The 16,819-nt window shown below is 46.8% G+C and overlaps 1 protein-coding gene across 9 annotated transcripts in view; it reads right to left on the bottom strand.

The window, feature by feature from the left end:
• NCAM1 (neural cell adhesion molecule 1) overlaps positions 1–16,819 on the bottom strand; it is a 267,775-nt gene that overhangs the window by 10,024 nt on the left and 240,932 nt on the right. For 7 of the 9 annotated variants that reach the window (XM_043533907.1, XM_043533912.1, XM_043533909.1 and 4 more), the window contains one exon: positions 608–815. In XM_043533907.1, coding sequence (XP_043389842.1) covers positions 608–815 — 208 coding nt within the window. Of the gene's footprint in view, positions 1–607; positions 816–8,906; positions 14,335–16,819 lie in introns of those variants that run through there. The other 2 variants (XM_043533911.1, XM_027822895.3) reach the window with 1 other exon arrangement.

Below are 16,819 nucleotides of genomic sequence, written 5' to 3'. Positions count from 1 at the left end.
TTGGTTCTCAGTCCTAACACATGCCCCCTTCCCAAACCCAAAACAAGGACCATGGCAGTGCCCAGTGTCAGTGAGTAGCTCATCCCCTCCCACCCCGAGTCACCCTGGGACGCTGCATACGCAATGCCCTCTGCCCCTGACAAGGACGTGGCACCTGGATATGTGATCTCCTCCAGCCGAGCTTGCTGGATTCTAGGTCAGTCTGATGCTAGCTTTGGAGGAGAATGGGGCAAAAAAAAAAAAAGGGGGGGGGACCCCAGAAGAAACAGCAGAGCAAGAGTGACCCCCAACCAAATCCCCTCCCTGCAGTAACCCCCATGCAGTGCCAGAGCAGCACAGCTGAAGTCAGCCCGATCACCGGCTTCCCCAGAAATGCAGCCTCTTCCGAGGCTGGAATACGCTGTGGGGAGGCATGAATCTCTTGGGGGAAGGGCAGCAGCCTCAAGGCACTGCGGGAGCTTGTGGCTCCCAGTCAGGCCGCCACTTGGCACCTGTGGCTACAGGACTGGATTAGAGGGTAGAGGTGTTGCAGTGGGGGGCTGTTCCACGCTAGGAAGTTCATGGTTAAAGGAAGGACAGGTCAGAGGCGAGCAGAGAGATTACTCACGAGAAGGCAGCTTTGCCCTCTTCCATGTCTTTGCCCTTGGCCCCAGGCCCGGACTTGCCGCACAGGTTGACAGCGATGCACATCAGCAGGCCGCACTTGTTCAGGAAGTAGCAGGTGATGTCCACAGCCACCAGGAGCAGCACAAAGATAACGATGAGGATGCCCACGATGGCAGCAGTCCCGAGGCCTGACGTGGGGCTGGTGCTGGCTTTAAAGACCAAAGGAAAGTGGGAGAGGTGATGCAGTTAAATGAAGGCAGTCTTGGTCCTGGAACTGCAGCAGTGCTGTGGGAATAGCTATGATGGTGCCTTGGCCTCTGCAAAAATTTTCAGTGACCAGGGCTCTGGGAGTGGGATGGCGTAGGGGGATCTGGCCCCACCCTCTCTAGGAGTGCTGTTATTGGTGGCCCCTTATCCTGGGAATAGACTGCTCTGGCTCCCGTCCTCCTGTCAGGGAAGGACTGGACAGGGCTACCAGGGCTTTTCGCAGCTCTGCTGGGCAAAGGTCTGGAGAATACACTGTAGGGAACTATCCTACCCAGTCCTCTGGAGCATGAGATGGACAGGAAGAACCTAAAAGGTCTCTGTCCATGTCTCCCATCTGAGTGTTCTCCAGAGCTTTCCCCAGGGCACAACCTGCCAGGGCTGTACAAAGAAGGGCGCCATGCGGGCACGTGAAGCCCGGGCTCTGGAGAGTGGCTGTGTCACACTGGTGCAAGGCCATGTTAAAAGAAACTGTAGGGTCTCAGCACTGGTCTGTCCTTCACTGGGGAGAGGGGGAAAGGCACAGGGCCCAGCTGACTGGCCAAGAGACTCTATTCCGAACACGGTTATTACAAAGGGGCCTGTCGCCACATGGGACTCACTGCCCCTGCACATTTCCCTGGTGCCAGGCAGACACCAACACACCAAGTGTCCTTGGGAGTCCTCTCACCTGACACCCATTCCTTCTAGCATGGATGAGGCTGATGGGAAGCCGCTGGGGGAAGATGGATTAACACTCCCCAGCAGTGAGGGGCCCAGCTGAGGTTGCGCAGGAAACTGTGGGAGGAGCTAGACCTCTCTCACAGTGGTGCTCTCCTGCTGCCCTGCTCTAAGAGTGAGCGAGCTGTGCACATTTAGGCTCAGCTACTGAAGTCAGCCTGAGAATGCCCTCAACTCATGCAAATACATGGAGACTCTTTGGGGCGTGAAAGCAATAAACTACTCTAGGATTTTTGAAAACAAGGGTTTTTGGGAAGCAGCATGAGGGAGCACGTGGGGCAGGGAGAGATGTGAGCCAAATTCTGAGACTTCATTAGCTACTTGGTGACCATGGGGGCTAGCACCTGGCCTGCGCTGAGGGTGGGGAGAGGTGTGTATATGAGGATGGGCAGAGAGCTTGTGGTATTGCCTGGCATCTGTTGCTCACAATCATGAGTATGAGATTTGTACTAATAAAAAAAAGTAAGTGATTTTGCAAGGCTGTGACTAGTCATTTACCAGAGAAATCTCCTGTACAAACAAGGGATCTATGCATGCATCTATGCACACAGATCAACTTGCACCTGTGCCCACACACGCGCATTCTAGCTGCACTGGCTATATATACAAAAGAACGCAGAGTCCAATCACTACAGTGTAAATGCTCTGGCCACACAATTGCCTCACTTGTGACTGCAGAAAGCACCTGGGAATGCTGTGTGTGGCCCTGCCTGGGATCAGGCTCTTGGTCTCGAGAGCTTCACTAGCAGAGTGTGACACAACTGGTGGGAGGCAACAAAAAATGTCCAGGGAGCAGCAAAGACTGACTGACCAAAGAGAGAGACAGTCTAGCCAAAGCACAGTGAAGTCAATGTGAATTCTTCTTCTGCCTTGAAAGGACTGGGCCCTAAAAGGGTTAAATCTGCATCTCTTGGCTACAGGGTGGCTAAGAGGTCTATGAGAGAGAGAGACAAGGTGGGTGAGGTTAAGATCTTTTACCGGACCAACTTTTGTTGATGAAAGAGACAAGCTTTTGAGCTACACAGAGCTCTTCTGCAGCTCTGGGAAACTAAGGCTATGTCTATATTAGCACTTTTGTTGGTAAAACTTATGTCGCTCAGGGGTGTGAAAAAACCACCCTGTGTGACGTAAGTTACACCAAGAGAAGTGACGGTGTGCACAGTGCTATGCTGGTGGGAGAATTCTCCGGCTGACATCACTACCGTCGCTCTTGGAGCCGGTTTTATGATGTCGATGGGAGAGCTCTCTCCTGTCACTACAGCTGTGCCACTGTAAGCTTGTTAGTGTAGACATGGTAATATCAGGGAAGATTTCCTGACAGAGAGACAGGGGAAAGTCTCCCAAGGAAAATGAGGGGGGTCCCATTGCTGGAGACATTTAAGTCCTATGGTAAAGACGAAAGCCCCCATATTGCCTTGAAAGTGACACGCCTGCATTCAAAAGGAAAGCCTTGTTGATCCTGTAGGTGTTTCTGATTCTCTCTGGCTTCCCTGTCTCAGAGACCAGCCACATGCTGCACAGGGGAATCATGCATCTTGGAGGGGAACGTCAGGATTCCCTTGCCTTGTTTCATTGTCGGCTGGTTTTCCTGCTGCTACTGACGCTTGCTTCTAGTATTTTTAAAGAGGAGAAAACCATTTTCTATGAGCTGACTAGGGGTGTATAAACAATCTACACCACGGAGGCACCCAACACAGCTCCTTGGGCAGCATCCAGATTTCAGCGCTGCTCCTGAAATTCTTATGGATGTGCTTAACTTTCCTGACATGAGTAGTCCCTTTGAAGACATTGACATAAGTATAGTTCAGGTTATGCACAAGTGTCTGAAGGAGCAGAGCCTGGGTTAGGAACACAATTTAGCCTCTAGCACAAGGAAAATGCTTTTTATGCTGCATAAAAAACCTTTGAGCAAATCTGCCTGGTAGCGGGGATAGTACGCTTCGTCTAAACGGGGCAAGGCAGCAGGTAACGGGTGTTACTTGGCACCTGGCAGTGGCCCTGTTAGACACAGTTTGTCTGCAACCATTTCTTGGCCCAAATCTTCCAACAGTGCACCTGAAAATGCCCCAGATCTAGTACAGTGGTGTATGAAACTGCCAAGCTTAGAGAACTTCAAGACTTAGAAAAGGGTTGGACGTTTATGTGAATAACAAGAACATTCAGGCTCACAGTAACGAAGAGCAAAACAACCCAAAGGGTTTTGGGTGGCACCTAAATCTTCCTGCTTCAGGGCCTAAACCAGCCTCTAATGGCTACACTGCAATTAGACACCTGGCCAGCTGAGTTGGGCTGCAGGGCTGTTTATCTGCAGGGTCCTAGAGCCTGGACTCCAGCCCGAGCCTGGACAGCTACATTGCAATTAAAGAACCCCACAGCCTGAGTCAGCTGGCATGGTCCAGCCGTGTGTGTCTAAGTGCAGTGAAGACAGACTCTTATTAACAGGCATCAGGAGAAAACTTTCCTTAAGGTCACGTTCCATAATTGCCTACTCTACTGCAGGGATTCTTGTACCTTCCCTCTGAAACACGTGGTGCAGGCCACCAGGACAAACAGGCCATTGAACTAGATAGACCCCTCTGATTTGGCCAGTCCTGTGCACCTAGTTAAAACACTCTGTGCTGCATGCAGAGGGGCTGGCAGCCTGAATGAGTCTGGCTGATGGGACAAATTCTACATCTTCCTCAACGGAACAAGGTCCCACTAATAAAACTTTGGTTTTAGTGCATCTGTTCAATTTATAAGGTCAGTGACTATGTGTCCCATTGGTCCCTGTTGAAGTGTCTTGGGCACAAGCTCCTGCCCTCAGAAAGTGAAGGCACAAGCAGTAGCAAGTTCCAAGAGCACATGGGGTACAAAGATCAAACAGATCTGACCCAGGTGACTCCCAGAGCCACTATGGTATCAGACCATGGTAGTGTCAAAGCACCTGATGCCCCCATAGCCCAGTTAGACCTTCCTGCATGTGCGTGCATGCAGTTCAATGGGTGCTTGTGGGCTACCAGCATTAACATCTCTGTGGGCTAGTGTCCAATGAGCTTGAAGGCTACATGGTGTGTTCAGGTGTCACAAACCCCTTCAGGGATAAATCCTGGGCTCTCTCTTTTCCTCTGTCTGGGGGAGATGGATTTATGGCTCGTCTGGTTTCCACATGTAAATTCGTCCTGGTCTAGAATCCTCAGCTCTGGCAGGAGATGGCAGCAGAACAGAGTAAAGACCGGAAATGGCCCACAGGGGTGAGACTGGGGGCAAAGCCCACCTCCAACTAAGAGATGGCTCAGCCAGGAGGGTCACAGGAAGAGGAGTGGGGAGGAATGTTTCATGGCCACCTATTTGCCCAGCTGAAGCGATGGGTAAATGACCCATAGTTTTTCTGTGCACCTGGGAAATGCAAATAACAATGTGACGTGGACGCTCAGATACCCTAATGCCAGGAGCCTTCCGAGAGGTGAATTGGCTGGATCGAGCTGCATGTAAAGACCGACAGATTGGCACCACCAGAACTGCACTGAGCAGGACACGGTGCCACCCCATAACCATCTAATCATTATTCTGACTTCCCTTTCACAAACATTTCCTACCTGGCTGTTCCTCCCCCTATACCACCTCCCTATTATGGAGAGGCCCTGAATTCTTAGAATTGAAAGCCCTGCAAGCACTTGCTTTGCCAGACACTGCCCCGTGCAGGAAGCAGCTGGGACATTCTTGTACTCCGGCAATTTGGCATAATGATCTGCAGATTAATGTGACCCAGCCCAACAGCAGGTAGGGGGTACTGAATACTCCAGAAGGGCAGAGCCATGGGGACACTTGGGACTGTCTGATTCTATTCCTGGAAGCCAAACTATGCTGCCATAGACTGACACGCGCCACGAGGTCCTCTCCTTCCCCTTTGCTAACCCAATAACCCGTCTCTTATCCATGGCCCTTGACTCCCGCCATAGCCAGATGGTGTTTCTTGTTTACCCAGTTATAAAACAATGAATGCAGGACAGTAACTGGGGCAATTAGCATGTCTAAATCCCAAGGCCACCTGGAGTACAGAGAGGAGGCATGGTCCAGTCGTTAAGGTGTTGGCCAGAAACCTGGTTCAGACCCCATGTGACCCTGGCCAATTACTTAGCCTGTTTGTGCCTCAGTTCTTCTCCTGTAAAACAGGATAACAGCACTGACCTAGCCCAGGGTGTTGTGAGGATAAATACATTACAAGATCATGAGGTGGTCCCATACGGCAGTAATGGGGGCTGAAATGCACTGGACATAGCCCTTGAGTACTGGTTGGTCTCCCTAACTGCTCCCGAAGTGCTGTGTGTCCTGCGGGCAGTGGGGTGGCATGGACGTAGTTCCATCTGGGAGCTGAATTCCCTGTGGCCAAGGTGGGCAGCAGCAAGCGCAGTCTTCACACAGCCAGAGCGGAGTGATTTCTCCCAGAGTCTTGCCACCAGCCTGTGCACACAATGCATTTTAAAGCAAGCGACTTGCTCTTCATGTTTTATTCAGAATTATTCTTCCCAAGCCATTGAACAGCAACCGCAGCATTTGGCACTAGCGCAGGATTCATCAGACCCACCCAAGAGCAGCCATTTAATACTCCTGCCAACTTCAACAGCTGCACAGTCTGCTTGCGCTCGGCCCAGGCACGCACGGATGGACCATGCAGCAGAGTTGGTAGCTGACATTTATGTGGAGCTGGCTGGAGCACTCTCCAGCCTCCTCACGGTTAGTTTTTTTAAGAAGTCAGGAGGCGATTCTATTGCTTTCTATTTATTTTCTTACTGCTAGTGAAAGGCGCTGGATTGGCAAGCCTGAAGACTCTCCTCCTCTATCCACAGTACAAGCACACCAGGGAATGCTCCGCACCTGTTTTGGGGCCAATGCAACTTCGCCGTGCCATGTGGAAGGACCAATGCTAGGCCTGAGAGAGGGTTTCCCCCCTCCCCACACACATTTTATTATTTGGGGATGGATGGAGAGCACATCCCCAGCACGCCCAGAGAAATCTTGATCCCTCTTGCCACACTGACAGGTGTGTGATCCGGGAGTTCACCAAGACGGGTCTTTCTCTCTTCAGCTCTGTCTAAAAGCTGCTTGCAGGGCCAGATGCTGATGCTTACATGAGGAGGCCATTAAATACTCTGCAGAATGTTTGTGCTCGAGAAAGCCGCACCCTGCCAGCACCATGCATCAAGCTGCATAATTAAACACATTCATCACCTTTGGTACTTGCAAAGAGAGATGGTGCCATACATTCGCCTCCACTAATGTATTCAGAATTCATGCCTGGCTGGGATTCAGTAGTTAAGTCTTTCACTTGGACCAGCTCCTGGGGGACAAACTGTGTGGTGTGTGTGGGGGGTGTGTGGTGTGGTGTGTGTGTCAAACAATCCTTCTGCTCATCTGAAACGTCAGACTGGGAATGAGAAACGAGTTATTCCGCATGGCGGCGGAAGATGCACGATCGCAGCCCTGTGTGGACATGGGGCTATGCCTCCCTGCGGTGCCTGCAAAGAGCTCTCAGCTGAAGGGTTGGGTTGAACGGGTCCTCCGCACAGTGTGACCTCGTACGTATGGTACGTGTAAGATCACACTGCAGAGAATGCCATTTTGTAGAGCAAAATGGTGTCCTTCACGCATCGGGACCTCACATAGACTGTACGCGTGATGTCATGCCATGTGGTGCAAAACGGTATCCTCTTCACACCAGGGATTACTGCAACCTCCTCTGCTGATGGCACGACCCCATCTGGGGTCATGACCCACAGTCTGGGAACTGCTGCACTATGCCATACAAATCCCCAAGTGTACTCCAACCCCAAAAGACCACACAGCTGCTCTGTGGCTGCAGAATAACCCTTCCCCTGTACAATCTTGTTTAGATCCTGGACGTTATCAATGGAGCCTCACTAAGTGCACGGCATGGCTGCTGCCTGCCTTGCACTGACTAGCCGAGATGAACAACACTGGAATATTCATTAAAAATGTCTCAGTGTGAACTTTAAAGAATTTCCTGGTTCTCATTTAATACAACATGACAGGTGGTTAAAATGTATTAAACCAGGAAAGAATGAAGGATGAGAACACAGCCTGGAAGGCACCTGCTCATGGACTTCCAAACACTACCTTTACTAATTTGATCCCCAAAGCCTCCTCTGGGGTCTCTTCAGTGGGATGAGCTAAGGGTGGCTGGGACAGCCAGGAAAGGGTTAAAGAGCTACCTGCCTGTCATATGACCTGGCAGGTGGTGTGGGGCAGAGAGAAGTAAGGGGAAAGCCTCTGGGGGCGGCAGCCCTATTGGGCAGGGGAATCCTTTCATTACTGCGTTACACATTTATGTTTGGAACAATAAGTTGTATACTGAGGCAAGGGCCTGAAGTGGACTTGGCTGTGGCATTGGGCCTTTCCTCCAGCTTACAGTGACTCGAAGATCTCCCACACCGGCCTTGGTTTACTAAATCTAATTCTTCACATACGTTGCAATTTTAAAGGCTTCAGAGTCCGTGGAGATGCATTAACACTTGAGGAGGGTTTTACTACCTCCGGTGGACCCATGAACTTGAAGGAAATTGCTGCTGTTCCTATTTTTTAACGTGTCTGGAATTCTTTTGTTTTTTGCAAGGGCCCAGGGAGACATTTTAATTGTTATTCCTACAACTGGTTTCTGGTTAAAATGAAGTGACCCACAACTTTAAGCTCTACCCTTCACAGCACCCCACTGAATCTAATATGGATTTGTATTCAAGCACTCTGACAGTTAGGAGGAACCCATCTCTGCCAATGGAGATACGGCCTCTTTTTAAGAAACTTCACTGGAGTGTACATGGGCTGCTCTGAGCCATTTAGTGCCAGGCAGTAAAACCAAAGAAGAAGAAGAACACATCAATAAAAATTGCTGTTGTCATGCACATTGGTGGAGGTGGTTTCTGGCCTGATCCAAAGCCCATTGAAGTTGACAGGAATCTTGCCACTGACTTCAACAAGTGCTGGATCAAAGCCTTTTCCTGGAAATTTGGGGCAGGGAGAGTCTTTTTATTCTGAGTTTGTACAGCACCTAGCACAATGGGGTCCTGGTCCATGGCTGGGGCTCGTAGGTGCTAAGTAATACTGATGATAAATAATAATACAGAAAGCAGCCTAACATATATGGCCCATTCCCATATGCAGAGTGTGTTATTTTGCGAACTACAGACCCAAGTCAATAGCATAAAACTGTCCATTTTTCCCATGTATTTTTTTCTATTCTGGGGTAGAGCATGGAATCCCTTCTACAGGTCAAACAAGTGAACACAAATATTAAAAAAATGATTGAGTCTTTAGTTCTAAAGGAGTGGGAAAAAACCATTTCATTTATTAATCGTAAATGATTCATCAATGGAACATAAGCTTCTGTCAAGAAAGACCTTTCTAGCCACCCTCGCTTTACAACATACAATAAAACGTCCCATAGGCTTTACTCCTCACATACTTTACATGCATCCATCCTGTCAAAAAGGGCTGTACCACTCAGATAGATCCTCTCAGCAGGAGGCCCAGCTATAGTGTGCATAGGAAGAATAGATGTAGGCAGGATAGAGAAAGGACAGGATTGGACAGAAACAGGCATGATTCACAGGCCATAAGAGAGGCAGCAAATGCATTTCAAGGGTTCTGCAGGGTGTTTGGTGTCAGTGAGGAACACATGAGATAAATGAATATTCATTTTGGTGCATCATGGAGAAAAGTACAGCAGAAGCCAGGTGAGCATAACCTTTGCTATCAGAGGATAATTTTCCTTTGCAGATACTTTATAAGTACCTTTCAGCCTAAAAACACCAGATTAGAAGGATTTCATTGTCTCCTGTGTCCTGCATAATTTACATCAGAGAAAAGCAATAATGGCAAATGCAAGCTACCATCCATCCCATGTGATTAGAGCATCTATTTTCACATAGAGAGATTTGCTCACTTTAGTCTCACTTGCTGGTAGCAGAAAGACGTAAGGGTCATTGGCTGCTGCCCAGGTGATAAGAGAGTGTCTGCCGCTGTTTAAGTTATGAAAAGTGGGTATTTCCATTGAGTGCTAAAGGCCAGGTGTGACACTGCACTCCATATTCTTCATAATGATATGATTATGACATAGTTATGATGTATTTTATGCAACATAAGTCATGTGAGATGTCATTGGAAAGGTTATTTTTTGCTGAATATAATTATCCTATTTGTGTGCATGTATCATTTTTGTCCCTGAAGTTATGAATATTGACTATGTCTCTGCATTTCAAATGTAGTTACACTTGGGGAACGCCCACTAGACAAGATGCTTTTGTTCTATACAGTAGGTTGGGAATGGGCCATTAGGAAAACAGTAGGCCTTGGAAGAAGCTTATCTCCCACCTGGGAAGCCTTCCTGAGAACGCTCCGAACAGCCTGTGAGGGATGGTTGCCATGACTCTACAAGGACATGAGATCAGACCACATGTCTCTAGATTCCATCACTGGATGTCAATAATTTTCCACAGACCAGTCTGGGGACCAAGCTTTGAAACAAAGGGTTCCTGCCATGTGCAAAAGCTATATAAAGGTGGGGAGTGACATCATCAGAGGTTCTTCGCTCCCCACATAAGACGACTCCTGCAAACACCTGAAGAAGAAAGACTGAACTGGGGGAAGTGCTGGACCCAGGCTAAAGGGATTTTTAGCTTGTGAATGGAACACCTGGGGATTCCAAGCTGTAAGCAAGTGCAGCTTTTCCTTTAAGAATCTGCAGCCTGTTTGTATCATCTGTTAGGGTGAGAATTTGCTAATTCATATCCACTCTATTTAGTATAATAAGCTTAGTTTGTGCTTTTTGTTTAGTTGCTAGGTAATCTGCTTTGATCTGTTTGCTATCCTTTATGCTCACCTAAAATCTATCTTTTATAGTTAATAATAAACTTACTTTTGCTTTATCTAAACCAGTGTGTGGGAATCATAACTCAGGGGCAAAGGCTGTTGCATATTCCTCTCCACACTGAGGGAGGGGGTGAATTTTATGAGCTTACGCTGTACACTTCCCTGTGAAGCTCAAGATGGTATATTTTAGGATTTATACTCCAGAGAGGGTGCGTGCCTGAGGAGCTGGTAGTTGCCCTAGCTCTAGCCTTCCCATGCGGGGGCTGGTCAAAGAGCCTGCATGTAACTGCAGTTGGGTGTGTCCCTACCTGTAGGTATGCCGATGAAAGTGCAGGCTAGAGGTCTTTGCAGCTTGTCACAGCAGCACAGTGTAAAAGGGAGCCCAGGCTGGTGGGACGGGGGGTTCAATGCCAATTCCAGGGGGAACCTGTCACACCAGGTTTACCCAGTGTCACTCCATTAACTTGAGTGGTGCTACTTCTGGCATATAACGTAAACAAGAGCATTGGGCTCTGTTCCATCTCTGGAGGGAACTTCCATTTGAATGAAAGAGGGGACAATGGACATACAAAGAGAAAGCAAGAGAAATTCCTGCTTTGAAGGAAAATACCAAGTAAATCTAAATACCCGAGGGATGCGGGTGGGAGTTTACCAAGGCTGCCTTTTCTCTGCACTGCCCATCCCACATGCTGTACGCACTGCCCTTGGTTCCAGGGGCTGCTGCAGCTCACTGCACTAGCTCAAGAGCCATCAGGTGCACCTGGAAAGTTTGGAAGTGTCCTTTAGCGCAGCGAAATGCTGGATGGTGTTGAGCACATAGCTGAATCATAGTGAGCCTCATCAGCCACGGCACTGCAACTGAATTTAACGTAGCCAAATGCCTGGATAGACAACGCTGAAACCAAGCATTTAGGGTTTAAAACCAGCTGTGGGACAACAGCAGCTGGAATTCCACTGGCAATGTGAGATCCTGCAAAGCCCTGCAGTTCATTCTGTGAGGAGCCAATGACACGGGGTTACTCTGTCTGATGGCTGAGGTCCGGTATTCCCTTTTGCAGGTATGATTTGCTCCCACAAATCTTGTGTTTGCAAGGCGGATATCTGCCTAAAAATCTGAGCATTTGTACCACTCTAGCACTCCGCTTTGCATGCAGATTTCAATGGTAAGCACCAAAAAGGGAGATGGCTGTTCTGAAAACTGTGGCCAATAAAGCAACAATTACACTTCGGATCCTATCAAATCTCGCCTCTTACATGGTGCACACCCACGGATTATCAAGTACAATGTGATTTTCCTTGTAAACTGGCAGCAAAGACAGCAGTGCCATTCGTTAGTTTTGTGGCTATAGAGGGGAAACTCTCTTTGTAAAAGGGGTTTTACTCCTGTATTCGCTTTACACAGTCAGTTAGCAAATTCTGGACAGCTAAGAGGAAGCCCATGAAATGAGCAAGGAAACTCATCTACAGAATAAACTCAAATGCATCGGACAGTTCATTTGACTCGTTATTTTAATAATGGAAATGGGTAAACATAATAAAGGCCTGACTGATATTCTACATGTAAACATTGCCATGTTAATAACCAATCTGATGAGATATTGTAGTATAAATATTGCAGGTGTGAACACACCAACCTAAGTGACATGCCCACAAACTACAAAGCGTGGTATGGATCCGAAAGTGGCTATGGGAACTCAGGGCCCTTCGTTCGCATTACAGCAGCCTTCACTGAAAACTACAGTCTTTGTTGTATCAGGACGGTGCAACGTAACAGAAATTCCCAGCAAGTTTCACAGGACACCACAGCAGCACGTTCTGCATTTTCAGTGCTGGCTACTGTGCATATGGTCAAGAACCATGCAAAATATAACTGTGTAACTGTTAACACTTGGCACAAGCAAGACACACTGACATTTGTTCTTATGGCACCTCACGGGAGTGACCCTTGAGGCAGTCCCTGATGAGATTTTGCTTGGCCATAGCAATGTCCTGAGTAGGTAGGCCTTCCCCAGAAACCTTCATTACATCTATTGAAAACTGTGGGTTTTCCCAATGAACCTCCATATGAAGTTGGAGTTAAATGCACATGTAACTACACCCCTTCTGCACACCTCGTATGCATGCAAATCAAGTGGTCTTCCGAGTCTAAAGGTACCCACATTCATCTCTGAGCTACATACTGATCTCTCAGCCTAAGCAGAGGTGCATAAACACTGCCATAGGAAAGATCAAAAGGGTTTTTAATGGAACTTGGTGTTGGAATATAGTTTATACAGCACAAAGCATTTAAAAGGGCATTTTGATGGATGGTGAGGTGTCCCCTTCTAAAGGGAACTGTTTGTGTGTGAGACACACACACACACCTGTATGAAGTTTTTGTTTAAAATTCTAAACAGAAACGAATGGCGCAGATTCCAGTGAACAAAGTCAGACTAAATTTCAGAGACAAGATGTTATATGAAATGCATAAATTCACAACTAGACATGATTAATAGGGGGCTTGATTTGGTTTTGTACCCAATCGGGAAGATTTTGTTAGAAAGGAAATTAACCCTGTTTAAGAGCTTTGATAGCGTAAGAGATTCCGTACAGAGGTTTCCCAACCATGTCCAATATATGTTTCCAGTCTCATCCTTTTCTTCCCCAGGTCCTTGCAGAGAGAGAGTGAGAGTGAACACGAGAGAGCTGTGTTCTCAGAAAGGCTTAAAGGAGCGGCATAGCCAAATGGCTTTCCCCGTTACAAAAACAATTCATGAGGGACACCACATTAAAGAAAAGGAATGTCAACTGAAATTGCTAGAATGAAATGAGATACACAAGACTCAGAGAGGAAGCTGTAGATATTGCATCAAATTACACCACAGATTAATCCTGCCTGGTGGAGTGTCAAACGCACAGTTAACCATGAATATTATTAAGGTTCAGTATTAACCATTTAGCCTCTCAGATTACTTGTTCCCAGCTAATCTTTTTTTAGTTAAAAGGGAAGAAAAGCCGTTTCTATACTGATTTGACAATAAAGTAGTGGATAGCCAGACAGAACGTTAGACAAGCATCCACTGTAAATCTGTACACTCACAAGCGGTGTTATACTCCAAACCCCCACATGTCATGGTCTTGAGATGCCTGATTACACAAGGGCCAGTGAGGCTCCAAGGATTCAAGCACATGAAAGAAAAAAAATAATTCCTCAACGCACATCTCAACAAGACACTTTAGGTCAGACAACATCCTCAGAGGGATGTTCTGATGACCATGTGTTTGATCCACGCGCAAAAGCCCTTGAAAAAAAAGACCTCCAATTCAGGCACCCCAAATGGTGATAATTGCCAAGTTTTCTCTCTTTTTAACCTGTATTAGGTGTACGGATGGGGCTTTAGAAACCTTTTTATTATGGTTACCATCTTTGTAATATCATTCATAGGTATGAACAGACAATGGTAATCAGCAACAGATGTGTGGAAACGTCAATAGAGACCAGGTTTTTAAAAGCTTTCAATATCATACCTTCCTATAAAAAAAAGCCAACAAAAGATTTTTCTTTACATCCATTACAAAAGGGCAAATTCATTATAAGCAACACAAAAAAAATGTTAGCGAGAAAACGCTTGGTTTAAGCTTTTCTTTTATCCTCATTACAAAATACTCAATCTTTCCAATAAAATGATCTGTTGTGTTTGTTTTTCTTGCACTGACATGATCCTCTGAAGGAAAAACTATCTGCTTTCACACCTGGGTAGGAACCAGGCCTTTTTAGGCAAATTTGTTTGTTGTTTATTTTTGTTGTTGTAAAAAGTTTCTAACAGAGCAAAAGCAGAGTCACTGCAGAAAGAAGCAATGAAACAAAGGAGGACGACGTTGATGGGCTTCCCAAGGTCGCTGCAGGTGCCAAACAATGGTTCCCAGGAGGGGGAAAAATGGTTGTTTAAAACAAATTTGGTGCATGTGGCAAGTGTGGATGTTTCCCGTGAGGTCCAAGGTGACATGTATGACAACAGACACAGGAAAGGAAACAAGGGGGAGGGGAAGAGAAGAAAAAGAAAGAAAAAGAAAGAAAGAGAGAGAGAGAAAAAATAGATAAAAAGAAAAAAATAGGTCAAATATAGAAAACATAAGAATTAAAGGTTTATTTAACTTAGTAAATTAAAATGGCCAAAGGTTAGAGAAGAGCTTTAGCGCAGTAACACCAGCAAAAAGGCCGACGCGGCAGCTCAGCAATGCCAGAAGCAGCACAGCAAGTTAAAATTCAGGGGGGTGAGGGGTTAGCGAGCAAATGGATCAAAATAAATGACGGAACAGGAGGCTCAAATGTGAAACATGAGAAAATGATTAGCTGGTATTTGAAAGGACAACGCTGCCTTTTTCTAAGAAAAGACCTTTTGGAAGCAGACACTGCACCTAACAGCCTGTCCAAGTCCTGACCCAATGCTCACTACACTGAGGGTTTGGGGAAAAGATACACTTAATTACAGCCTTGCAAAAAGCAGTATGGATGCAGGAATACCTTGCTGGCTCTTCCTTAGAGAAATCAAGCTCCACTGGCTGGAGTGGCTGTAGACTACCCTCAAACATACTGCTTTTATAACCATCTTTCTCCTTATGTCAATTTGAGGACACCAGAAAACTGGCCCCAGGACAGTCTCAAGGGGTTATATATAACAAAGATATGTTTTGTCTACATGAACGATTTTCTTCTTAATGTAAGAAGGAGCAATGCTGTGTTGGAAACATTGACTCCAACCCCTGCCGTGGAGAAGTGGGGGACTCATTCTGGAATCAAAAGGGAAATACTAAATAACCGGCTACGAAATAACTAAGTGGCCCCAATGCAGAACCAGATCCTTGGCCGATGTGAACTGGCATTACCACATTGACTTCAACGGATTTACATAAGCTGGAGATTTGGCTTGATGTTCTTCCCCAAGCGCCCATTAGGGGGATCTGCCCACAGAGGCTCTGAGTCTACTAATTATGTAAACCACAGTCCTAAACAAGACCAAACAGCTAAAGCAGCAAAATCTTCTGCCCACTGCAGGTAACATGAATAATTTCATTGCATGAGGCTCTCCTCTCTGAAGCAGGCTTCCATTCTGAGAAGGCAGAAAGGCCACGTGCTGGAGTACATTGAATCGACACTGAAGGAAACTACACTCCAAAACAAGGACCTCTCCTCCAAGAACTCACTTAGATGGTTCCCACTCATGTGGCTTGCTAGTACTTTGAACAACAGCATTCAAAATGGCATGGTGATTCAAAATCTGGCTCCTCCTCTCCTTTACAGTGGAGTAACAACTCAGAAGTAGTTCCCCTGAAGTCAATGTGGTTACATCAGTGAGATCAGAATAGGGCTATTTGAATCCATCTATGGCTTTATTAAGAAGCCTATAAATAATGTTATCTCTGCACTCTGCCTGGCATTTCAAAGACTGCATTTTCAAAAGGCCTGTCTCGCTGCTCCTGCTATCCTTAACCACTTAACTGTTACCTGAATGTTCCATGTACATCAACAGAGCCGCCAGGCTGCTTGGTCATTGCTGATACATCTGGGCAGAACATACTAGTTTCCCCAGGTACGTTCCAGCATTCCATTGGACTGCAGTGGAGTGCTAATAGACAATGCCAGCCCAGGACATTTGCAGGGAGCCAACCTCAAGAGGGCTGATGGAACTGAAACACCATTCAGCACTTGGACGCTTCCTCTTCAGAGACCCCCAAGAGCACAAAGTAACTAATTTACTGCTGATCTCAGCCTACTGCCATTGGTTTCCTAGACCTGAAATGATCTTACGCAACTCCCCACCTCCCTCCCAGCAATCTCAGTTGTCCTTCAAATGCATGAGGGTAATAAGTATTAGAGCTATTGAAAATGCAAAACTGAGAGTGAGTTGTTTAATGAGTTACCAAATGTCCTTCCATCTGAAACTACAGACCTGTTAAGGGCTCATCCCACTCTCTCTCTCTCCTCCCCCCACTCCCTTTCAAGCCCCAAGCATCCAGTGTTAACAGGTCACACTCATTTGTATGCTTAATGCTGCCAGTGGGCTTTACCCAGTAAAGTTTTGTCATGCAGACTGCACAAGCTCTCAGCTGCATCCCTTGGAAAGGGGAGGGAGGAACAGACCAAGGCCTAAAGTCTCAGCTACAGGACAATGTGGGGAAAATTTGCTAACTGCTTTGAGGAAAAAAAGTGAGAGACTCACAGATAAAGCTCTAAAGAAAAAAATAAAATGAAATCACATCCTTAATACAGATCACAGGCAATGATCGCAGCATGGATGCTCTTCACTCAGGATATGCAATGAGGCTGTCTCTACTGCTCCAGCTTGCCAGCTTTCAGACTTGTACATCTAACGTTAACTTAAAA

The sequence above is a fragment of the Chelonia mydas genome, chromosome 22 (genome assembly GCF_015237465.2).
Source record: "Chelonia mydas isolate rCheMyd1 chromosome 22, rCheMyd1.pri.v2, whole genome shotgun sequence".
NCBI lineage: Eukaryota > Metazoa > Chordata > Testudines > Cheloniidae > Chelonia > Chelonia mydas.
Note: the sequence above shows the minus strand (reverse complement) of the source record. Positions and strands in the feature narration are given on the sequence as shown.